Source organism: Podarcis filfolensis (assembly GCF_964270895.1).
Source record: "Podarcis filfolensis genome assembly, chromosome: 7".
Lineage (NCBI taxonomy): Eukaryota > Metazoa > Chordata > Lepidosauria > Squamata > Lacertidae > Podarcis > Podarcis filfolensis.
The window spans coordinates 69,505,292-69,531,959 of record NC_139603.1 but is presented as its reverse complement, the minus strand read 5'-3'; the positions used below and the strand labels follow the sequence as shown (position 1 = coordinate 69,531,959).

At 39.6% G+C, this 26,668-nt stretch overlaps 1 protein-coding gene across 29 annotated transcripts in view; it reads right to left on the bottom strand.

Moving 5' to 3' along the window:
• RIMS2 (regulating synaptic membrane exocytosis 2) overlaps positions 1 to 26,668 on the bottom strand; it is a 338,908-nt gene that overhangs the window by 201,043 nt on the left and 111,197 nt on the right. For 3 of the 29 annotated variants that reach the window (XM_083621712.1, XM_083621702.1, XM_083621709.1), the window contains exon 1: positions 21,078 to 21,655. The exons of 22 other annotated variants lie outside the window; for them this stretch is intronic. In XM_083621712.1, coding sequence (XP_083477838.1) covers positions 21,078 to 21,199 — 122 coding nt within the window. In that variant the 5' untranslated portion in view covers positions 21,200 to 21,655. Of the gene's footprint in view, positions 1 to 21,077; positions 21,657 to 26,668 lie in introns of those variants that run through there. 4 more of the 29 variants (XM_083621706.1, XM_083621713.1, XM_083621711.1 and 1 more) reach the window with 3 other exon arrangements.

The following is a 26,668-nucleotide window of genomic DNA, read 5'->3' as shown; positions in this document are numbered from 1 at the left end:
AAGGAAGTCCCATGCCATTTTGCAACTTCCTTTTGAAATGCCCCTTAGTTTCAAAAGAAGTTTAACATGTGGCTAAAGAATCTGCTACTTGAGGAAACACAAGTTCAAAGCCCCATTTGGTGAGGAGAATAGGACAAGATGAACATTTTTCACATCCATGCCTAAATATATGCACATTTCTTTATTACTCTGAAATGAAATTCTTTAGTGGTTCAGAAATCCACCACCTCATGAGTAGAACTGGATCCTTTGTTTGGTTCAGTGTTTTAAAACTAAGTATTAAAAGTTCTGCAATTTAGTGTTTTAAACTGATTGAATCTTAAACTTAACATGCATCGAAATGACATAGTGGTTTTAATATTATAATTAGCTTTGGGCTAAATATTTTACTAACGATGAAATTGTAACATCTAGTGCAAATAACATGTTTTATTTCACTTTGACTTCAGATGTTTTTACAACTGATAGCTGGGCTTGAGTTTTTTAGGGCCCCACAAGACTTGGCTTCTTTTGCTGTTATCCCTCTGGATATATTATTACCATTAGTTAAGTTACTAAACACCAACTATAATACAAAATGCTTTCCTAAAGTATTAAATACTTTAAATAGCAAAATAGTTAAAATGCAACACACTTGCCATTTCAGACAGAAAATGGGATGATCCAGATAAAATAACTGGATCATATGCAGAATTACTATTTTTATCTCGTTAATCAAGCAAATAAAAAATCAAGATATCAAGATATCAAACTGCACCGCAACTAATACTAGCTAAGTGACTCAAATTTACACTTTTAAGAATCACAATCACATTCTAAAGTTTATAAATCTATGGATGGTGATATTCTGCTTAAAAGCCCGGATATTAAAAATCAGATATACTAGACCCTTTTTAAAAAATAAACCTAGTTGTTTGTCATAAATAATTTACAGCTCAATTTACTTTTTAAAAGTTTCTTAATACTCCCCATAAAACCAATAATGTAAAAATTTAAAAGTCCATGTATTATTTCATTCTTTACCTTCTGATCAGCCACTGCACATCTGGAAAGTCAGGAGCATCAAGTTCCCGAGAATGCATCAATTTCTGTGCAGCCTACTGCTTCATTTAATCCTTGTAGCTTTGAGGAAACCATGTGAAATGTCACTTCAATTTAGGAGCCCAGATTTCCAAACAATTTCTTCATAAACCTTTCCTCACCTCCAAATACAAAATATGATGCATCTGGGAGAGGAAAGGTAAACTATATAAAATAAAACTAAAAATTATTTGGGCCTAAATGCTGACCCAGTAGAGAAGCTGTGGAGAGCAGGAGAGAAGGGTTACAGTTTAATGCTGTTACTATGTGCTGTATATAGCTGGAGGTCAAGTAAGAATTTACCCTATAAGGAGGATTATGGTACTTAGCTGATTAGTGCCTTGCTACAATAGTATTGCCTGCAAAAAGGACATCACTAGGCATTTTTAAACTGTTCAAAATGGTCTAATTCTAATGTTATATCAAAATATTTTAATATGTTTACACTCTTGCACTGAAACAGGTTTAAAATCCCTACTGGTGAAAGAGCTGAAAAACATTTTTAAAAGCTTCTTTTCTGAATAATCTATGGCACACTGAACTTATTTTTCCAAGTTAGAAGATATGGGTAAATAGAATTTAGGGGGATTTTTATGGAGATGAGCATGAAAGGCAGTAAACCTTCATATAAGGTAAAGCAAAACAAATGAATGTATGGCCTATGCTCTGGGCCTAAAAAAATTAAAATATCCACACCTTATCAACCTCAAATATCCAACCTTCCCACACTTATTTTAAAAATTAAGGAGGATGTAGTGCAAAGACAAAGTGGAATAAAGGAAAACACTACACTTTGCTTATGCTTTTATGATGACCCCAAAGCAATTCTCACATGAAACATTTGCTTTAGGGGAACTGATCCTATTTATTTCTTATTTCCATATGTGTGGTGGTAGCCACCATATAGAAGGAACCATATTCAAAATACCACAGTGATATTTAGTAATACGCCTATGGATACCACACCAGAGAAAAGCGGCCATGTGTTAGAAGTTTCTAAAAATAGTGTGTGGACAAAATCAGATTGTGACCATGCTTCTGTCTGTATGGCACTACCAACAAGAGAGACAGGAATAAACCAAACAATCAAGTGTTGAAGGTGCTCCTAACAATAACTTAAGAGTTCTCTTCAATATTAGGCTCAGCCCTAGTTGCTTTTCTAGGCAGGACTAAAACTTGTGCCACTAGCAGCCCATGGTGTGGGGTGGAGACATCATCCTGAAACAGGTGCTGCTGAAACTCACCTGGATGAGCTGGTGTGGGACAGGGTGGTAGCAAGATCAGGGCTGCCCCACCCCAGTACAGATAAACTGCCATGATGCTGGTTTTAAGACGGCAGCTCCATGGCTCCCATCCACCTGCTATTTACTGCTATTGACTACTATTGACCAGCACAATGGAGTACAAATGTCTGATGGCAGTGAAAGCTGCTGAGAGGCTCAGCAGAACTAACAGATATACACTCCCCTATACACTCTGCTGAGAGACTCAGCAGAACTAATAAATATACACAGGCAAGCATAGGTTAACCAAGATGATCTAGACAGTCTCAGTCCCAAAACTGGGCTGGAATCTGGAAACTGGACAAAAAATGTTTCACTAATACACAAATGGGACCGGTAACAAAATGTTGCCAGTGCCACAGGAGTATTTTCTGTTCAGAGTCCAACCACTTCATTCCTTCTCTAGGTCTTGGCGTGGCCCCATCCCAACAGTCAGCATTCCATGTCCACTGCTTGGTCCTCATTGGGCAGTGTGAAGTGGAACCTGTCATTGACACACACTGTTGTGAATATCTGCAGGAAACTTCCCCAGCAATCAAGGTCAGGCTAGAGGGCACACCTTCTCTCGCAATGTGCAGAGATGAAACAGAAACACTGAGACAGAGGTGGGGCTTGAAGTGGTGAGAAAAGAAGAGGGCAGTTGAAGATATGGCTGCAGGAAAAGCCCTGCTGTGCTTTGTCCACATACAGACAAGGATGCAGCAGACAACCCAATGCTGACAGGCTAAGTAGAAGATTGGCAACCTCATTCTCTAGGAAGCCAAAGGGAAGGATACAAAGATGATGAAAGAAGCAATACCACAGCCTGTGTTAATTCAGTACAGAAGCCAGACTAGGAGAAGGGGGGCTAGAATCTAAGCACAGTTGGGTAGAGCTGCCCATATGAATTCTGAGAATGAAGAGCTCTCCAGGTCTACTCTGCATAAAGAGTGGCCCAGCATTCTGAAGAACCTCAATGTGGATAGAGGAGAGACCACACCACTGTAAAGTGTTACAGGCAGGTGGGGGCGTTTCCCCATTTAAGGAGTTTTTCCTTAAAATAAATATGCTTCTGTAAATCTTGAGATTCACTTGACCATTCTGATATCTTTCTCTTGCATGGTGTCATTGTAGCTACATAAGAAACACTACTCAATAAACTGAGATCACTACTAGCATATGATAATACCCAACTATAGATGTGCTGCCACCAGATGCTTCAGCATCTCAACCAAAAATATTATTCAGAATGAATAAATAATTTTTTTTAAAAAAAGAAAGAATGGAGGAGTTTGGTGAGAGCTCCTTTAACATATATCGCCCCCTTGCCCCCCGGTCCCATAAGAAAATCCGTATAACATCCATCATTTTAGACATTCTTCCTCCAGAATCTTTAACCAAGATGGCAAAAGTACAGAGCATTGGCTTCTGACTGCCAAGGACCTTCTCCACTTCCTCAGGCTGAACAAATTCATAACATAACAGGCACTTCCTGGGCATCCACAGACTGAAATGCTTCATGATTACTTTAGCCATTGTCCCTGTTTTTCAACATTGTACCAAGCTTCATAGAAATCCATGAAGTCAACAGGCAGGAGATCACCCTTAGAAGCAACTGTGTTAGCTAACTGACTCATTTCCACATTATAGAAGTCAACCAGGATTTTGACAGAATTGCCAGTCCCCGTAATAAAGAACTCACCCATCCCAAAGGCTCTCAGTAATCCATCCAGATAGCCAAGATCCAATCATATGAATAGGCCCCCAACCCACTGGGAGTCCTAGAGAATATAAATCCTATCAGGTCTATGTTTCTTTGATGAAAGAATTACATTAAAGTCCTTCACTCACGGATTACCACCATCCAGCCAAAAGAGATAGAAAGTCAGAAATACACCTTGCAGCATGGATGGGATGGAAATCAGTTTTTCCAGATGCTTCTAGATTGCTGGCCATCCTGGCTGGGGCTGATAGAAGTCAGGCATCCAACAGCTTTATACTGTAAATGGCCTTGTGATCTTTGGATGAAGGGCAGTATATAAATGTAATTAACAACAACAACAAATTGAAACAGACCCATTGCAAACATGGTGACCGTGAAATCGTGAGCAATTTTAACCAAAGGGGCCTTGATTATTGTTCTTTATTTTATTAATTTATATATCACATATGCCAAAATGGTCACTACAATCACCCAAAACAACCAACACTGGGAAATCCATTGCTATACCATGTGAGAGGACTTGTGCATTCATGCTGCTTGTGTACTTTTGGGGGACATGGGCCAGCCATTGTTAAATGCATAAATGATACTGGACTACATGATCCCTTGGCCTAAATTCAATGTAACAGAGTGTGGGCATGGGTGTGTAAAAAAAGTCCTTCTAGGCTTAATCCTAAATTCAATTTCATTGCCATTAATTGATCAAATTTTATGATGGCTAACAAACACCCTACCCACTCTGAAATGTGATCTTATACTGCCTCTGTTCTGACTTCATATTGAAATTATCTAGCTGCTTCTATTGAGTGGAGTTTCTTGAATCCCAATTCTATGCAACCTCCTCAAAAGTTAGTCCCATTCAGTTCAATACATTTAATCCAAAATAAGTGTGCATAAAATTGAAGTTCTAATTAATTATCCCCTCAAGCATCAAATTAAGCAAGTGGTGCTTAGATTAAAATTTACAGAATGTGAAATTTTTGCTTACTGAACATTTTGGGGGATATGAATGAAATGAAAACAAAAGATGAATTATGCATTTTGACTTTCTTGTATTTTAATTATGACAGTAGTGTAAGGATGGTGGTGGTGACTTTCTTTCTCCTTTGAATTTTCAGAACCCAGGAGATCAGGGTTAGATGAGGCTTGACTACAAAATGAAAACTAATTATAAAAGATATGGACACTTAAAGTGGGCCTGCTGATCAAATATTTGTTAACTAGTTGAAAAAGAATACCTAAGTATTCACTTCTTGGCTTCACATAAAAGAGCCTCTGGCAGTCTTGCTAAACAAGGAAGTCATGTCAGCTTTGAGATTGGTAGTAGGAGGTCTGCGAGACTGAATAGAAAAGAAGATGGAGGAGGTGATGAAACATGCTTATTTATCATATAAATACTACAGCCAACTTGAAGTTTCTTAAATATTTTTCAAAATATTTCAAAACATAAAACACTTTAAACTAATAGATTCAAGGTTACAATCCACAAAACGAACACTGAGATGTGCTGCTAGTTCTTTAGTATCTAACACTAGATGAAAGGCATGACACTGCATCTATGAACAGCACCAGAGTAGTGGCATCATTGATCTCCCGCTAAAGCAAAGGATAAGAAGATATGAATTTTGAGCATGTGCTGCTGCTAAGCAACCCAGTTGAGAAGTAAAATCCACATCTTCTCCCTCTGAGTCTTTTCTCCCTAGGTCTCCATGGAGCCTTAAAAGCAGCCATTAGATTGTGCGGGGTGGAGGCAGGATCTAGAGATGAACAGGCACTGGAATCTACAGAACAGCCAGTTGCTGATTGCAAGTCTTTATATTAAGGCGGTTTCCTACTACTGTCAATTGACGTCGGAGTCCAGCTGTCAGGTGTCAGAACACACAAATAACCAGAAATAACTCAAACACTAACTTGGAGGGAAAGCAGCTGGCTGAGTGAGTAGAGCAGTATGAAATCTGGGCACTGTCATTGAACTAAAGTCCAGCAACTGGGGACAAGACTCTGGCCCTGGGCCTCAGACAAGCTCTGCATGGGCCTGTTTGTTGCAATCCTGCCTTTTGACCTTTGTGTGGTAATAACCCAGATGTCAGTTCCCTACTCCATACCACTGTCTCACCTGCTTCCTCCAGGCTCCCATGCGCTCATCTTTGCCAGGGCAGGAGCACCCTGGGAGAGGACAAGTGAGCAAGTTCCTACCTTCCTCTGCAAAGGTGCAGAGAGCAAAAATACCATCCATGCAATTAAGCTGGGCTACCAAGTTCCTTTGGAGAGTGCCTATGGAAGGCAATCCTGTCCTCCTTTCTGGCTTCAAGCTGAGGTTTTTTCTGCCAATGTGATCCTCCAGTGTTCCAACTACCTTGGCAGTGCAGTGTAACTGAGAAACAATCTCTCACCCCTTGTCCAAGATCCAACATTGGAACAGAAGATGAGGTTATCCTCATGGCCAAGAACAAGATCCCATTAAGTATGTGGGGTCCGATAAATCAGGTGTTTGGCTGACTACTAAGGCCAGTAAATATTTGTAGTAAATTACAAATTACAAGAGGCATAATCTTGTGTTGCTTTTCATTAAAGTAGATTGTTTCAAATATGTTATTTTAAAAACTCAAATAAAGTTATCTTTATCATTAATATCTACAGGTTGTGGACATATTCTTACATAAGTATGCCTACGGAGAACAATGATTAAATTACTAAATGCAGAATTAACTATTGTGCTGATAACTTTTATATTAATAACTAATGTTTACTTACTTGGACTGAATATATGTACAATGACCGCTCCCCACATTAAATGGGGGGGCGCCTTTTGCATGGTCAGCCCTCTGGATCCCAGTGCGGCTCCCCATAATACGGGCTGGCTTCACCCTCCCCAGGCTGGATACCTGGAGGTCTCCGCCTACCTCAGCCAATCGCCCAATCCTGCCTGGGGAGGCGTTGCCAGGGGATCGGCCAGGTAGATGGAGGGACCGCCCTGCCCACACAACGGAAGGTGAATCTTACCTGTGAAGCGTCAGTTGGCTCCAGAGCTTACTTACTTATTTGGGAAGAATATATGTACAAAAAGAATGCATTCTCTGTTTACCCTGAAACTTGACATTTGAGATACATATTTTAAGACCTACCTATTTTTGTGATTGTAATTTGTTTTAAAGTCTTTTAATGCTGTATTTTAAATTGTTGTAACCCACCCTGGGGCCTTAGGGTAAAGCAAGGATAATATAAGAACAACAACAACAACTTTCAAATATTTTGGATAGAGTTTGAAAGTATGCAAGAAAAGCTCACTTAAAATATATATCCATAATAAGAGTTCAACATTAAGATACAGAAAGAGAAAATGGACATGCAATTGGAAAAAGGAACCTGCATGTGTTTTCTTTTTCCCTCTGCTGTTACATATGCCAAAGTGGTGAAAGGAAAAGGTTTTCACTTTAGAATATAGCTTTTGCTAGCTGCTTTTCATGCTTTAAGCTTGGCCTCTGTGTTAAAGACCAGCCCTACTGATGACTCAACCAGCTCAAATGCACAGGCATATGTCAAATGCCATTTTGTAACAGTGAAAGACAGTTATTTCTATAGATACTCTCATGTCTCCTGCTCTGGGAGAAATACGAGTATCCTCAAAATTAATCATAAAACATCAATACTGACTTAGCTTACAATGTCAGAAGAGTTGTTCAATTCGGATATCATATTTTCTCATCCCAGTCCCGTTCCCCTGTCTTGTGAGGATTGCGCCCCTCCCCTCCCCATGTTCATGTTCTATAACCAGTTTACTACTGCAGTTTAATCAGAGCTGACTTTGTCAGAATAGAGTTGGAGGGATCCATCTTGAGGGAAGTGGATAACAGTAACCTCTAATTAGTTTTCTGTTGCTGGGGTTAATGGCATTTCAGGGGGCAGGTTTAGATGGGGAAAACAGTGCAGAGGATAGAATTAAACTCCTCCCACAAAACACGGCTGCTCCAATAAAATTCAGGGCTCCACATGGCAGCTTTGAAACTAAAATTAAAATGTCATGAGATCTAATCAAAGATCTCACATGTCACATGTAGTTTGGTCCTACTGCTGATGTTTAAACACGGCAACTGGAAAAGCAAGCATATTATTGTGAGGCGGGGAATTTCATTAGAAGGGGCCATTTTGATTTTATTTTGATTATGTATTTTCTTGATTTTATATTGTGATTTTATCCTGTAAACTGCCCTGAGACCTTTGGGTATAGGGCAGTAAGTAAGTAAGTAAATGGTAAAGGAGACAGGCAACAGATGATGAATTTTGAGGCTTAACAAGGAGAGTGCCAATAGACCAAAGACAAAGGAGTATTAAAAAGGGGGAATGGGTGCATAGAAAAAAGGAGCAAGGCTGTGAAATGACCATTTACTATTGGCTGCTTCATCAGTATCAGATGGAACATGGCTGCACTTCAAGGTACATCAGTTAATGGGGAAGATCATATTTTGTTCAGGAGTTTGGGGGCAGAGAATCATTTCTGGTTACCAGTAAATTTACATTTATGCTAAGGTTCTACGTGGGCCAATCGGAATGTATGGTTGCATTTTTATGTTTAAAACCCAATGGCTTGGGATAATCTTCAAACATATTTCTAAAGAATTGTTGCTTCACAGAAGATGGATTAGGAGATATCACTGGGAAAATAATGAAAGAACAGCTTTTCACATAAATCCCAAATTTCTGGGAAGATAAAGTTGGACAAAAGGTTATGCTATGTTTGATACAATGCAATACATAATGCCTGTGAAAATAATGTTGTTGGTGATGAGATCTGTCTAGCCTACGCAACAAAATTTGATAGATCTTTTACATAAAGTTGCAACTATGCAAATTTATACTTGAACAGTCTCAGTGACCTGTACCACCTGGACCATGAAGAGAGAGAATCTCCTGGGTGATTTGCAAACTTTCATATTCATACAACTTCCACTTAAAATATGGAATTGTAAGAAGTGAAATATTTTGTACCCATCTAATGCTAAACTTCTGCATTAGTGGGAGAAATCAGCTATGTGGTTATTTCCCCTGCCAAACAATTCTCTTTGGAGTAGCTACGCACTGAAATATATGGCATTCTCATTCCCATTGATTGAACAGCACTTTGCTGTGTGACCACACTATTAACTCATATTTTAAGGGTAGCTTTTCCATTGCAAAATGTCATCTTTAGTTTCAGATGGCATTTGTATTAAATCTGCATAACAGTTTTTGAAATCAGCAATGCTTCAATAGCTTATAAATAACTAATAACACACTTAAAGCACAATGAAACCTGAATAATGCCTTTCTTGATCAGTAATTATAAAAAGCACTTTGTTCCCCAGCAGAGCTGAACTGAATACCATATATGAATTTTAATTTTGCACATTGTTGCTGTTGATTGAAAATTCTATTCAACCATCCAAGCATTCAAAATATGTGTTAAGTAAAGATCATCATGCAATTTGCTTGAGCTTTTCGTCCTTCACAGTGAAGATTGTCAGGTGAATATTTTTTCTCTATGAAAATAAGCTAATACTAAAAGAGAGAAATCAAATGAACATTGACATACCTCTATAAACCATGTTTTTACATGCAAAAATGTTTCTTTTGCCATAGATAAATGTACACTTTATCAAGCACAGTAATGGCTCTACAATATTATTTTAGTTATATAACTGATTCCCTATCCCACTAGTATTGCAAACAATTTATGACACCTATGCATCATCATATGCATGGCTAATGATCTCAGTTCTCCAAGAGTCTGTCCATACATAGCCAAATGATACATCCAACGTAAGAGGGGAGCATCAGCAGGCTTGATTTGAAATAGTTAAAAAAGGAGCTGTATCAGCACCTCCACTGTCCCTTGCACTCCTCTGTTGAGGAACCCAGAGTAGCCTGCATGCCTCACCTGGCCACCCAGAGCAGGGTGGGAATTTGAATATGTGCAGCATTCACCTTCTGAAATTCTTCCCCCTAAATAGGCAAATGAGTCCTGTCCCATTTGAGTTCCAATTTGGACTTCCTGGATTAAACTATGGATTAATGGTTTTAGAAGTGGGAGAATATCCAGTTTTTCACACATTTTCAAATATTTCCATTCCTTCCTACTTCCTTCCAAGTGAAGACAATAATTTCTCTTACTAATCCGGAGGGTTTGGGAAGGGTACTCACTGTGTGAGGAAACCTTGCAATGGGTCTGCCCTAAAACCAGGAAGCAGCAGAAGTCAGGAGAACTTGTATTCAATGGAGAACAACTGATTAACAACTTGACATGGCAGGTAAGACTTACTGCACAGACAAGACTAAACTTCCAGCTAGTTCCCACGGAGGAACACCCAGAGAGAGGAGGGGAGTTTGTTGCAGACTAAGTATGTTTTTTATAGAGACAAGTCATATTCACTATAGATCATAGTTCAAAATGATTGCACTCTAACAAAACTACAGAGAATACACACACCAAGTTTATCAAGATCTGGTACTTATTTTAATAGAACCATCTTCCTTCTGTATGTGCAGTCTTTCTCAGTGATCCATATTTCACTGAGGATTAAAAAAGACCCTTTCTCTTCCAGGAAGCATATTGAATGGAGGCAGTGTTTGCTATATGTCTGATAACTGCAATACTTTTCCTCTGAAGTAAAATTAGGCACACTTCACTTTTATACTTCCCCCAAAAAACTTTACTTTGAATGAAACTGAGAGTACATATTACTTGCCCTAAAACCTAGAGCAATTAGTCAGACACAACAGGCAGCCTAGTTCAAAGGCAGGCAAGAGTGCAGTTTCTCTGTGCTGGAAATTATGGCATGATCCAATCACACCCAGTGCAGGAATAGGACAGAATTACACATCAACAATGGAAGCTGATTGGAAGGAGCCAAGGGCAGAACAATGAATTATGCACAGATGTATTGGAAAGTCTCTTTTGCAGCTGAGCTCACATCAGCCTTACTTATTTAATTAACGTATTTCTTGTAGCACAATGGCTGTCCTCTAGCACACCTGCATGTTCCAATACAGAGTTCTGTAATTAATACAGTATTATAAAGAAGTACTTTATCCATCCATAATCATACCCCACAACTTTATACAGGAAATATCTTGTGCAGCAGGACAAAGAATATCTAAAATTCCTCTGCTTTGCCACATACTTCAGGTTTGAAAACACAGCAGGAGGAGGAAGGAGTTGCATGGCAGGAAATATATGGTAGGTTCCCATGAAGTTCAAATAAAGAGGAGTGAGAACTAAGTGTTTGCTGTAGTGCTGATTACACCAACCCTACAATACAGCAAGTGAAACACAGGATACCATCTAAGGGAAATTAAATTAAAAATGTTTGTGAGACTGTAAAAGGAAAAATGCAAAAAAGGGGGAGGTGCAAAGAGACAGAGCTGAATACAGGGCTCTATTTACATCTTATCTTTTGCAGCAAAACTTGACACGTTTACCAAGGTAATGGGTAAAGGCATTTGTATGGGGAAATTGGTGGGCATGGGAGGCAGTTAATCATTCTCCTCCTCCTGCCTTTTCCTTTCAGTAGGTTACCTGGAGGCCAGCTGAGGGAAAACAGGTTAAACATTACTGGAAAGGGCTTTAAAAATGGTTTGTTTATAAATATTTGTAAACCAACCTAGGATCTCATTTGATAAAGGGTAGCTTAAAAATAACATTAGTATTCAAATAAATTTATGGGAGACAATCAATGGCTAAGCAACCCACAGTTGACATTTCTCTGGAAATGATCCGCATTAGCACTGCAAGGCAGACATGGGATTAGGAACAATAGAAGGCAATGTGTAGTTCCATCCCAATTTCAGCCTTGCCAGAGAAGCAGCAATAAGGTTTAACACCTCCCCAATTCTCAATGCCTGATTCACAAGCACCATATTACAGTGGTACCTCGGGTTACATACGCTTCAGGTTACAGACTCCGCTATCCCAGAAATAGTACCTCGGGTTAAGAACTTTGCTTCAGGATGAGAACAGAAATCGTGCTCCGGTGGCGCGGCAGCAGCAGGAGGCCCCATTAGCTAAAGTGGTGCTTCAGGTTAAGAACAGTTTCAGGTTAAGAACGGACCTCCGGAACGAATTAAGTACTTAACCCGAGGTACCACTGTATTTATCTACTATGTGCAAAACAGATTCCTTTGCTTTGTAACTGCCTTCAGAAGTCACTATGGCCAGATCTTGAATATCTTCCCAAAACAAGTGCAGAAACCTTGATATCTGGTCAGTATCTAGATAATTTCTGCTTGTTTGTGATATGCCAATGCCATTAGCTCTTAATTAGATGAATTCAACTTCTTGAAACTGGGCAGTTCCATGCTAGACACTAATTAAGTCTGTATCACTACCAGAAATTCTGAGACCCATCATATTCCTGCCTACAACTTAGCTCTATTTCTGCCTCAGTTTCACTACTTGGCTCTCACCCAGCACAGCTATTGACTCTGTCTCTGGATTATCTCTGACTTCCTGATTCTGACCCTGCTTGACTCTTGTCCTGGCTTGTGACTGCTGCTACATATTTCAGTAACCCCTGACTCATTGGCTCTGAGCCCTACTCCTGTGCCAGGTGGTAGCTGGAGTTCAATTACCACTGCTCCTAAAGGAGGCTTTCTATGGCCTTGACAGCTTGTCTCACTGTGTTCCATCAAGCAAGGTTTTGAAAGAATAAAAGAAAAGTCAGTCAGTAGAGCCAGCAAAGAATACATACCAACATAGCTCAATGCTGATTTAAAACCAAAAGAGCAGAGATACAAAAGAGATCTGTGTGAAAGAAAATTTTCCATTTGTTTAAGCTAGCCTGGATTCTTAAGGCCCACAACTACCGTTTGCAGTAAACCGTCTTTTCATTACAAAAATGTTTTAAGAATGCACTTCCTTTTCCATTATATCTTTTTGCCATGATGCAGCAAAGTGAAACAGCAGCAGAAGCTTCATCCCTTCAGAGTGCTGTTAGTAAAGGTAAAGGTACCCCTGCCCGTACGGGCCAGTCGTGTCCGACTCTAGGGTTGTGCGCCCATCTCACTTAAGAGGCCGGGGGCCAGCGCTATCCGGAGACACTTCCGGGTCACGTGGCCAGCGTGACAAAGCTGCTCTGGCGAGCCAGCACCAGCGCAGCACACGGAAACGCCGTTTACCTTCCCACTATAAAGCGGTACCTATTTATCTACTTGCATTTAGGGGTGCTTTCAAACTGCTAGGTGGGCAGGAGCTGGGACCGAAAGACGGGAGCTCACCCTGCCGCAGGGATTCGAACCGCCGACCATACGATCGGCAAGTCCTAGGCACTGAGGTTTTACCCATTATATCTTTTTGCCATGATGCAGCAAAGTGAAACAGCAGCAGAAGCTCCATCCCTTCAGAGTGCTGTTACTGCCTTAGTATTATGTTGCATTTGTCTGTTGTGATAAAATTTGAGTCTACTGGCAATACAATTTATAAATGAAAATAAGATATGGAGGAAGTAAAATATCTAAAAAATTCACAGGTGTGGGGACATAAAGATCAACAGTTAGGTGTTTTTTTACAACTATCAAAACCAACTCCTCTTCCCCCGACACATTTGCTTCAACGTAATAGTTTTATAGAGAATCATACTTTTGAGTTAGGGCATTTAAATAAAATCCCTAGTTCAGGTACTCTCTCTAATGGGTATTTATACTCTGCAACTTCACACACAAGGTATGGTGAGTTCACCCCTGCATTGCACAACCCTCAAGGAGCTCTGATACTTCCAAAAACTACAACTACTACAACTACTACAACTTCTTCTTCTTCTTCTTCTTCTTCTTCTTCTTCTTCTACCATAAAACTGTGACTCCAACTCAGAGACAATCCAGGAGAGACCCAGCAGAAGTAATGGAATCATGCTTCCCCTGTCTCTTCCACAGCTAAAGTCATTCATCAGGACAACCCAAGGCTGATTCTATGCCCAAATCAGACCTGAACCCAGATTGGAATGGGTTCAGCTAATCAGTTCCCTCCAAAAGTGTCTGCAGATGAACCATCACTACCCTCTTAATTACCTTACCTAGATAAGGGGTTATTGGCAGACACACCACAACCTTCTCCTTCAAGCTGGTGGGGAACACCCTAGCATGCAAGGTCAGATCCCCATTTGCATAAGCAAGCCAAGATGAGCAGTGGTCAAGAAGGCTTAGCCACAAGCACTTTGCCCATGTTCTCAGTAACTGGAACTGATCCCACAGAACTGAATACATTGTTCTAGACGACTCACCAGATACTAACTGTGGCATCAAGATCAGCATAAAGATGAGCAAATTTGTCCCCTAAGTGCCTAGCAAACTTATCTGAGCAGGTCTTTGATTCTTCCAATGTCCTATTAAGTGGGGCAGGCAGTAACAACTTTTTGACCTCAAGAAAGAGCTCTGCTGGGCAGCTACTTGACAATGCTCCACGTGTTTCACAATGGATTATGCATCACTTCTGCTCTAGCTATAGCCCTAGACTGCTTTATCTCCCCTAGCTCTGAGGAATACCAAAGACTACAAAAAGCTCCAGTGTCACAGCATGCAACCTAATATGACCATGTGAATAGATCTCCTCAGCTCAGTGTTCAAAAATTAGGTAAGGTCCTCAACAGAATCAGCAATTTTGGCTACTGGAAAATCCCCCAGAGCATTCAGGAATCTATTAGATTCCATAAGTCTCCAGGGGAAGACCAATGTGGTGGAGAGGGGACTAAGGCCATAAGCCCAAACTTTACCAGACAGTGGTCTGACTATGACCACCTTGCAATACCCAGACTATCCCCCATGTGCCCTGAAGTGAAGACCAAATAGAAGATGTGCCCCTCCCTTTGTGGGACAGTCCCATAGTCGTGCTGGTGGCATGAAGATGTGAACTAGTCCAGGCAAGGTAGCCTCAGCATGAAAATTAAAGTCACCCTGAACAGTCATCTGGGGATTCTCCAACACCACACTTGATTCCAGCTTGGCCAGAGACGTTGTGGTGCAGCAGGGTAGGCAATACACCAATCTGTTTCATTGTCCTAACAACAGGTACAGGCTCTCAAGGCTCACTAGGAGTTAAAGAGTTTTCTGCTAAACAGAATAGATGTTCTATAGACCACAGTGACTCCACTCTCCCACTGTGGATGGTGCTGCACCAAGAACCCCAGCAGGCAGAGCCGAGTCAAATCCACTCTACGCAGCTTGCCAACCTCAGTCTCGGTTGTATAAGCCAGGTCAGCTCCTTCATCAATAATTAAATAATGGATGAGGGTAGTCTAATTACCTGGCATTGAATAACAGCTAGGGGCCTCAATAGCCAAGTCACTAGTTACATGCAAGGTAGGATCAGTAGAAAGGATGGCCTGAAGCCATTGTTCCTCTGTTTCTCGGATCACCATGCCATATCATACTCTCTTGGAAATAACCTGTCGCAGGATGCCCATTACCACCACCCTCACATATCACACTGCCTGTTCTGCATCAGACATCATAGGCTTCACCACAATGAGAGTACAATATTTGACACAATAACCACAAAGCCAGCACACCAATGGCAACATACACAATTAACTAGCTAGCTAGCTAGCTAGTTATCCAGAATAACCAAATGATCCAATATTGTAACCAAGAACTCATCATCTAAACTCTTGTCAAATTTGTTTCCTTCAGTATCCCCCACTCACACTTTACACACTCTTTCACTCCTGTCTCTCACTCAGCAGCAGCTCATCCTCTCCAGAATATTAGAGGGTGGTGCCCATACTCTCATTGCTCCCCAAGTATCACTGCTTTCAGAACCACGCCGCATGGTGTTACCTCTAGCAGCCTAGTGCTCCTTTGAGGTGGCGCCTTTTATAAGGCTATGGGCAAATCAGTCTGAAAAAGGCCATCTGTTTCCAGTCTTCTTCACCTCCTCTGAGGTTTTACAACAAATCAAGACAAGTGGGTTGTGAGCAATGCTGTAAAACACCCCAAGTCTCTCCCCCCCACTCATTTCTCACCACCTAGTGAAGAGTTCCAGTAGTGCCCTTCTAGGACATGGTATAGCACCATGGTATAGCACTATTAGCACCATGTATTTCAAGAAGAAATATAAAAAGATTTTTATGGTGAAATAATATGAAAACACTGTGCTGAAAATGAGGCCATGTTAATACTGTTCCAGTTTCATGCAATAGTTTTGAAGATACAGTGGTACCTCAGGTTAAGTACTTAATTCATTCTGGAGGTCCGTTCTTAACCTGAAACTGTTCTTAACCTGAAGCACCACTTTAGCTAATGGGGCCTCCCAATGCCGCTGAGCTGACGGAGCACGATTTCTGTTCTCATCCTGAAGCAAAGTTCTTAACCCGAGGTACTATTTCTGGGTTAGCGGAGTCTGTAACCTGAAGCGTTTGTAACCTGAAGCGTATGTAACCCGAGGTACCACTGTACAACTTAAAGAAAAGAACCAAATAGTCAGTGCAATACTGCAGGTCTCTTATCAAATGAAAATAGTGGCAATACACTTTCAGAAATCAGAGTGACACAAGAAATAAAGTGAGTAAAATACAATGATTTCAGCCACAACATTTTTAAAAGGATCAGACACTTTACTTAATTTCTTTTTCACAGTTTAGATACAGTTTGTTATTGGATTTGTGGAAAGTGGACTATCCTTATACAGTAGTTTCCATAACCACTATTGTTGGTTCATGGTGCATTTACATTGAAAACATATAAGATGTGTGTAAGAAGCAGTTCATTTTGGATTTATTGTTTGTATATAGAAAAAAAATATTTTCTACAGAAACAGAAAATTGCTACGGAAATATAGCACAATGACAATACTGTACTGGATATCACATTGTAACATTGTTATGAGTCAAAAAAGCAGTGAAGTTTAGAGTGCAATGTTTTGTCATTCTTGTTGGCGTCCTTCTGTCTTGAGAGACACGGGAGTGCGCCTCTGGGGGTGAAGTCAAACTGCTGTGTTAGTGGCACCAAAGTGACCCGCCAGGGCGCAAGCCTGGGCAGTGTATATGGCGATCTTGAGCTGCCCAGATGACAATCCCCCCTCTCGGCCTCGCTGATGTAGTCCAAAGGAAAGCAAAACAATATGTTTGGGACTAGCTTGGCTGCAAGAGTTGTCAGAAGGAGGCGCACAAGGCGCCATCCAACCGTCTTAGGGACCCACTCCGGATTAGCCTTTTCTTCTCCCAAATTAAATAATATTATTATTAACATAATAATCCTACAAGGGTAATCCTGTATTATTTTCTCCCCAAGGCTGAGTCAAATCACTAAACAACTGAAAAGGAAGCATGAAAATTCATAGTATAAGGCCAACCCTGTTGTATTTTTTAAGAAACATGTCTTTCTTTTCAATAGAAGGACTTTGTAAATAAGAAAACATCAAAACAAAGCTCTCTGCTGCTTCTCTGTCATGCACAGTGCCTAAGAATAATCATTTGACTTTTCTCAGGAACCATTAGTTGTCTTATGCCCCTCTGTGGCCAAACATGCACCTTCTCACTGTTAGCAGCAGGAATAAAAAAAGAGATGAGAAAGAAAGCTGGGTATTAAAGGCACTATGTTTTCATCCTCAAAGGACAACAAATGAGGTCAAATGCAAAATGCATAATTAGAGTTAGGTTCTGTACAGTTTGTAGCAATTTTCATCACCAAAGATACCCATTCTTATGCAATGATACATTCATCTGAATATGCCCAAAGCACTTCTGAACTCCATTGCAGTGCAAAGAATCCTGCTGCAAATAGAGCTTCTGATAACCCAATGTTAGCTGGGTTTTCATTCTTTGATGAAAGACTAGCATTCAGAAAGGCCAGTAAATATAACCAAAAATGAAGGGTTTTCTGAAAACCACTTTAATTAAAATTAAAGATTAAATAAACCAAAGCCCACAGGACATTAGCGTCTTACCAGAGAATCTCCCTATAAAACTATATTGAGGCAAATGCAGGCACTGAATTAGGACCTTGTTACAATTCATTTTTAGAAGAGAGTAAGATAATTATTCTATTTTTTCCCCTTTACCACCTTTCATTTCCATTGCAACATGGGAGATGCAAAAACAAGTTCATTCTATGCACCAGCTAATGCAAAGACATCATTCTTCCAACAAGGGGATTTTATAATAAAATACAATGACTAAAATAAAGAATACATCCAGACTAGTGCATGTTATTAGCATGTGTGTCCAGTTGCCGTGGGCCTGTGAGCAAAATTGTGCTGCTTCAGCAAGATGGAGTTGGGAATGTTAGGAAAGTGACACATGTTTGGGAGTGCACGGCATACCACAACATCACATGCATGCAGGCCAGAATAGCAGTATATGCAGCAGCATTGCAGTGTAGTTAATAGAAGCAAAAGGATTAGCTATAAAAGAAAGCCCCCAGTTAAATATACAGCTAATAAAAGAAGAGCCACTCAGTAAGCTTCCTAACTGTGGAGGAGGAGGCACTTTGATAAATACTACTGCTAGCATGCAGTACGTGTGAGAAGGCAGCACATATTCTGGATTCCACAAACGACAAGCATGTGTGTCTGGCACACTCCAGGAAAATAAAATTTAATGCTACATTACCAGTACAAAGCAAGAACATGCTGGTTGCACAAATTTTGTATTAACATTTTTTATTCGGTGCCTACCAGTCAGCAGCTCTCGCTCACGCTCTCTCTCGCTCTCTCTCTCTCTCTCTCTCTCTCTCGTATAAAATACTAGCTACAAATAAAATAAAAACTGCCAAGAAACCCTTCCTACTTAACCACTAAAAAAATTAAAACCTACTTTCTTCTACAATTTGAATATAAATGATTTGTTAAAAGCATTTGCATGTCCCCCTGTTAAATGTACTTTTTAAAAAAAATATATGCAAGCTACTCATTAATTAGTTATGAACAAAGTAACAACTAACAGCACAATCCTAAGCATGTTTACTTAAAAGTAAGTCCCACAGTGTCCAGTCGGGCTTACTACTAGGATCATGTGCATGGGATTGCAGTCTAAATATATTTAAAGGAGAAGGGCTGCACAATCAGAAATAAAAAATGAATGTATTGCAATAGTAAGCAGAAAAGAGTAACAAATAAGATACATGTAAGTTGTTCATAATTGTTACTTTAATTCAAAACAATTTACCAACAAATCAATATGTTCTTCAGTTTATTATTGATAATAAGACAACTGAAATAATTTATAGTTCCTTAAGTGACAGGATAAGAGTTACTTACATATGTAAGTCTTTAAAAGTTTTCAACTACTGTAGTAACACTATAAAAAATGCAATCACCATAGCAGGCAGGCATGGCTCAGCTTCTTCCTAATACTACATATATACCATTGTTTGGGGGGAGGGCATAAAAAGAGCTTCTTCCCTAAAGCACAAACTGACATGGACAACTAGCTCAGGATTGTTTGAAGAAGTAAAATAAGCCTCAGACTAAAATATAAAACTAAGTTTAAGACCACAGTTCTTCTCTTATTAATCATTCTCATGGAATGTGCCTACTGCTACATCTAAAGCTATTTTAAACACAGTACAAAGATTTACAGACACAAAAAGCATAGAGAGAAAAGGAATTTGTGTTTTTCCAAAAGCAAGCATGCAGCCTGCTGAGTGGGAACTGCAACAACACACATGAGCAGAACAGAATAGGTTCGTGGGTGCCTGAGAACAGTCAGCTAGCCTGCAGGCCTTGTGATATGCACTTTAGGGGAATGCAGTGTTTTAGACTACTAATCTGTAGTTCAACCATTTTTATTTCAATTTGTCAAGTTTTGAAGAAATGACAAAAAAAAAGCCCAGGGGAAAAAACTCTACAACTTGTGATCTTCTAAACTGAACTATCTTGCAACACCATTTACTAAAACCTGGCTGCATCATTGTGAAAGCTTGTCAGTTTAATTATTGGCAATAAAAAGTGATGCAAAACTTGTTTTGAAAAAGAACCAAAATGATGGTGGGTACACAGAAGAGGAAAGTGCTAAGGACAATAATCAATAATACCATAATAGCCTTGTAATTAACAGCAGTTTGTGCTGTTTAGCGGGGAAGTGGAACATTTCCCAAAATTCTTTCAAATAAAAAAGATGAAGATTCATTTGCTGTTCAGAGTATTACTTGCTCCCTATTCTAGAACACTTATGACAATGCATTGCTAACCTAAAACTATTGCTTGCTTTCTCCCTTGTTCACCTTCACACATCCTTTCAGCTAAATATTTTTTACTTGCCTCATTAAATACCTAAATATTTTTTAAAGTTCTAAATGCCATTTATGCAGGGAATGCCTACTGATTAAATGTCACAAAACATACCAATTACTAGAAAATGCAGGATAGCATTAAATACATGTAAGAACCCGAAACAACCACCACTCACTTTAATCAACAAACCTTTCTTCCAATCACTTCACTAAAATAACAATGAGAACCCATAATGAAATAGTGTTCAAGACTGGTTGACCTGCTGCAAAACATAATCTAATCATTCATAATGGATATACTTAAGATAGTTATGGAAATGTGCTAAGCTCAGAAACAACCTCTTTCCCTCCCAAGGATATTCCTTCTGCATATTTTTGCAAAATGTATGCAGGACTGCTAATTTACACCCTATAGCAAATTATTTACGGTCAAGTGGTCACAACCTTGTGCATTGCCATTTTCAAACAGCAATGATTTTGCCTCACAAATATTCCATGAATATTTCATAAGTGTATGGGATCTATACTTACTGCTACCTATCTGATCATGCTAGTTAAAGTGCTTCAGAATGTACCCACATTGCAGCTTGCACATTTTTATTGCAGTAATGCAGTCATTTAATTCCTGCATAACAAGTTTAATTTAAATATATTATGCAAAGCAACAGATAACTAATGAAACACTAATTTCTGCTATACACATCTTAATATTTCAAGGTCTGATTATGTGCAATTACTAACTGAAAAGCAAGCACATGCACATACTGCTGTCATGGACGTTCCAGTGCTGAGGGGGGAAATGCTACAGTCTTACTTACCTAGCATTATCCAACGTTTGTGCAAAAATATCATTTTGTAAAATATTTGGAGGAGATGAGAAAACTCCATGAAAATGCGATAATACAGAATTGCAGACCTGGCGCAATGTCTCAAATTGCATTTTTCTCTCTTCCCTTCTATTCCTCCTTACCACCTGTGCAAAAACTCATCTGTTTTGCAGTCACCATCAAATGCAGACATGCCAATCAAGTTCCATATTTCTCCTGATTTCGATAAAAACTGTGACTAAATGAGCAAGGGTTGATAGTTAATTGCACAGTCATTATTCTTTTAATTCAGTCGTGGAAGATTTAGCACCCGTACTGCTTTCTCTTCACGGTAGCAAGAATTCCAAACAGCAGTGAGCTTTCTGGGCATTCCCAACTGAAGTGTGAAGCTGAGCTGCTTTCATGTACTCTACTCATATTTCTCTAAGCCTCTTAAAAACACGCAGTGAATAGATGCTGTCGTCAGGAGTTTCTGCACATCTGGCTGCCAGCAATAAAATCTCAGAAGTAATAAAAACGAGGACAAGGCATCTTCACACAGTTACTACTGCCTGAGAGGAGGAAGAGGAAAGGGGGGGATTTCTGCAGCTTCTCCTCCTCCTTTCCTCTCCTGTAAAAATGACTAACACCAATGACAGCGTACATAGGTCTCCCCCTCCCAGCAGAACAAGGCAGAAAGACCCCTCTAAAAATAGCAACCATATTCTTCAAATGATAACATGTAGCAATGAGAATGTAACAATAGGTTCTTTGTCTTCACTTTTTGAAAAGCTGCATCATATCTTGCATAAGATAAAAGGCAATTCTGTCCTTTGCCAGTTTAATTTATTCTCCGTAGACAGCTAAAAGTACAGCACACAGCCTACTCTTCATTATTGTTCTATTACTTACTGCACATACTGTGCTCCAAGCATTGAAGCAACGATTTATCACACAGATTTTCAAATTCTCCCCAAATAATTTGCCACTTAAATATACTGTGGGCTCCGAAAGCTCCAAAAGCAGAAACCTGCAGCACATTTTGGATGCATGCTGCATTCTGTTCACTAATGTTAACAGCAATCAAACCAATCAAGTGCTCTGTACCAGTCTATCCGCTTAGCAAACTATAGGATTGTAGACCTATCACTCCAATACATGTACAGTGCAGCAAGGCAGTGACTTGCCTGCAAGACTATTCATCTAATGGAACACAGTTAAAGGTTTTGTAGTGTGCACAGCAGAGAAAATCTAAAATACAACCATCCATGAATACAAATTATCATTCCACTGCTATTCACTCTTCTTCTGGAGCTTATATATGCTATCACTATCATAGGGGAGTATGCCAATTAATAAAATTTGCCTTATAATATTAAATGCTGCATGCTGAAAATCAGATATTCTATCAGCCACTTGGAAACTCCCTATATAAAATAAAATACAGTGAGGGCTATTATGAAAGCCTGTGCACGGAAAGCAATTTTAGCCCGTAAGGAAAAAGGAATAAGCAGGTTTACAGCTAATTAAGGAAGTGCACTGATAGGCTCAAAAGGGAACCCCTGCAGAGCCAAATGAATGACAGCCACAATGCTCAGTGTTTCAGAGTGAATATGAAAAGATGAGGGAAACACAGAAGAAACAGGAATACCCAGACCATGAAAACTAAGGTATTTACACTAAAACATGTTAAATAATATATAATGTCACATTAATCAGTTAACTGAAAGAACTAAGTTATTGATTTGATTTTCTAGCAGCATGTTTTAGTGAGTCATGCTCATATTTACAGGTGAAGGTTTGTCAAATAAAAAGTGAGCAGGTCTGAAGTATAGTTTTATTTGGCCCTTGTAGAGGATCAACACCGTGTTTTAGGTAAGCTTGCATTTTCTCATAATGATACTGAAGCGAGGCAATTTAAATGTTCAATACCATTGCCAATGTTATTAGCATTCCGTGCACATGGCAGGTAGTTCCATTTTGATAGCGTTCAAACATTCCTTATTAAAAAGTAACCACATATTTTCTTAAAATTCTCCAATAGTAAGTTGATCAGATACCCATCTGCAGCAGGAGAGGAGTAGCAGCTGGGACAACTGCAGAGGATGTTAGACTTTGACCATCTTTCTGCTCTGTTTTGCTGCTGCTCTCCCTGAAAGGAGGAGATGTCAGACAATCTCTGGAGGACCCAGGACCCCTGATTTAAAGCAGTTGGTCTTGACACCTGACTTTGGGGTGGGGTGGAGTGGTTAAGAAAAAGAAATCACAAGTTTGATATGAACTAGGGCTAGGGAGTGGAGTGTTGGTGCTGAGTTTTGATGTTTATCTGCTAGTGAGTAGGGTTTGTTTCGCTTTGTTTATTTTTGAGTATTGCTAAAGTCCCCCCCCCAATAGGTTGTATAGGATATTAATATATTATAGGATCCCCTCTGTCTATGGTATAATGTATAATATATACAATTTTCAATATAAATTGCTTGGGGACCCTTGGGTGACAAGCGACAAACACGTTAAATAAATAAATAAATAAATAAATAACTGAAGATCATTTCCATTTTTACATTTTTGTCTGCATATTATGAGCACAGAGAAGTCATAGTGATCTAATGTCTACATGAAGTCGCTAGTAGAGATCAATGGGCAGTGTAAGTTTATTGTCTATTTTAACTTTTTAATGTTTTAAATTATCATTGTTAATTATTTTTATCAATAATTTTATTGCTTTACCTCTTTTTTGCAAACTGTTCTGAGGGTTGTTTTTACAATCCCACAGTGAACAGATTTTATGAAATTTAAATAAATATAGATTGAGGTCCAATTTTTAATTGTTTTAAGTTCCCATTAAATCAATATGACTTTAGTCATGACTAACTTTTCATATAGATTTCAATGGGAACCCAGTGCAACTAGTCTGGCTCCAATCCAAAGTTTCACACTGGGGGCTCACGGAAATATTACTGTATTGCTATTTCTTAAATATCCAATAGACAACAGATTTAATTATGATCAATTAACAAATATCTGCATACCGCAGGGATGGTTTAAGTGTGGCTCAAGAGACATAGTGCGACTCACCAATCATTCAATGCAATTCCAGGGCAATTTCAGAAAGCAAATCTAACGTAGTGTTCTCTTTTTGCCCTCCTTACTCTCCCATTCAAATATTGGTGAAGAAGGTAAAACCAAAGACGAAATGAAAGTAATATATGGAGGATGCAAAGTAGCTGGACTCTGGGGAAGAGAAGCAAGAATATTCTGGCTAGAAGAGAGAAAAATGGAGCTCTGGTACTGTTGGGGCAAGAAGAACTGATAAGAAGAAGAAGAAGAAGAAGAGGAGGAGGAGGAGGAGTTTGGATTTGATATCCTGCCTTTCACTTCCTTTAAGGAGTCTCAAAGCGGCTACCATTCTCCTTTCCCTTCCTCCCCCACAACAAACACTCTGTGAGGTGAGTGGGGCTGAGAGACTTCAGAGAAGTGTGACTAGCCCAAGGTCACCCAGCAGCTGCATGTGGAGGAGTGGAGACGCGAACCCGGTTCACCAGATTATGAGTCTACTGCTCTTAACCACTACACCACACTGGAGTTATTGGGGTGGGATGGGAAAATAACATAAGTGGAATGCTTTTTGGACAAAGGAGCAACAGCAAGAAGACTCATATTAGCATTTTTGTACAGGTCTATAAAATTTGGCCAGTCATATCAATCAGTTGTTACCAGAAAGTAAAGACAGTTCTTAAAAGCTACCTAAAAATGCATTCTTCCTTTTACATTTTCTGAGGTTACAATTGTCACTAGCCTACAAAAACACAATAGAAAGATGGTTGTGTTTACCCAAAGTTAATTAGAAATTGATTTGGTAAGATTAGTGTTCAACCTAACTATTCTACTTTCAAAAGCCACTTTATGATTTTAAAGCTTAACTGTTGTGTTTGAAATTATCCCAACCCTATTGCATGAGATTTTAGATTACACACATGTATTTAGTTGAATTTCAGGGCACACAGTCCTATTTAGAGGGAAGTTTTTCTAAGGAACAAAGTTGAGGGAAGAAAACTTTAAATAAGAAACCAGTAGGAGGTTTGCCTAGTGATTCGTTACAAAATTTGGATCTAAAATATATGTATTGTAATTGATATACAAAATTATTGAGAAGTCATCCAAGTAGTGAAAACAGGTGAAAGTTAATTTGGCCACTTCTGGGCATCAGTATATACTGGTCTAGTACATATATTCATTACTTGTGAGACCAATTCATTCAGTTCAGTGGCAGAGCCCATGATTTGCATGCCAAAAGTTCTACATTCAATACCTGATATTTTTAAACAATCAGGTAGCAGGTGATGTGAAAGACTCCTGGTGGAGACAAGAACAACTAATCAATTGAGATTAGATGATATTGGGCTAGGTCAGGGGTCTGCAACCTTTAAGACAAAAAGAGCCACTTGGACCCGTTTCCGAAGAAAAAAAAACTGGGAGCCGCAAAACTCGTCATTATAAAAATAACTTTTTTGTCACTTTTTTATTATTTCTTTGTTTGACCCCTCAGAATTACTCCTCCTCATAGAAATAAACGTTAAATTAACAAGTTACCTTTTTGTGTGTGTGTGTTCTTCACTCCCCTTCAAAACAGTGACCAGCGTACATGCCCCCTTTCAATGCAGTGACCAGCGTACATGCCCCTTACAATGTAGCGGGCGGGCGGGAACGTGACGTCGGGACGGTGCGTGACTAACGCACGCACCGCCCCCATGCGACGTCACAGCCAGTACAGCGCCTGCCACAGTGGGGAGTGTCGGGGCACACAATGCGCCTCCTCCCCTCGCTAGTATCCGCCCCGGAGCCACGGCAAAGGTGTAAAAGAACCACATGCGGCTCCGGAGCCGCGGGTTGCAGACCCCTGGGCTAGGTGGACAAATATTCTGACCTGGTATTGAGCAGATTACTTCGCATCTGATCAAAGTTCCTCCATCAGATGGCTGAAATCCTCATCAATCACTCAAGAGTTGTTTCTAGATTCAGGTAGGTGGCTGTGTTGGTTTGATGCAGTCGAAATAAATAAAAAATTAAAAAAATTGTCCAGTAGCAGGTATCTGAAGAAGTGTGCATGCACACGAAAGCTTATACCCAGAACAAACTTAGTTGGTCTCTAAGGCGCTACTGGACAATTTTTTAAAATTTTATTTATGTCAAGAGTTGTGTGTGTGTTTTGTTTTATTTTGTTGTTTTTTAGTCTTTCTGCTAGATCTGGCTCATTACAGTTATCGGCCTGGTGACATGATTTGGATAACCAGGAAGAACATTAATTTGTTCTCTGCCCATATCCAGAAATGAATTACTTTGGTTCTGACTTGGGGATCTGGTAACCTCTCTATTAACCACCACTGTTAAAACATCTGTTCCAAAATGGAAAGGCATAGCACAGAAGGAAGTCTACCTAATGCATGGCTTCAGTGGAAGAAATCAAAGCAGAAGGCTCTGGGGCAGAGAAGGGTGGAATGCTTGCCAACAGTTAACACACTTTTGCTTCCTATATATTAGATTTTGTGTAATTGGGCTACTATTGACAAATACTGAATGGTCGGGGCTAACTCTAGAGTCTTCTT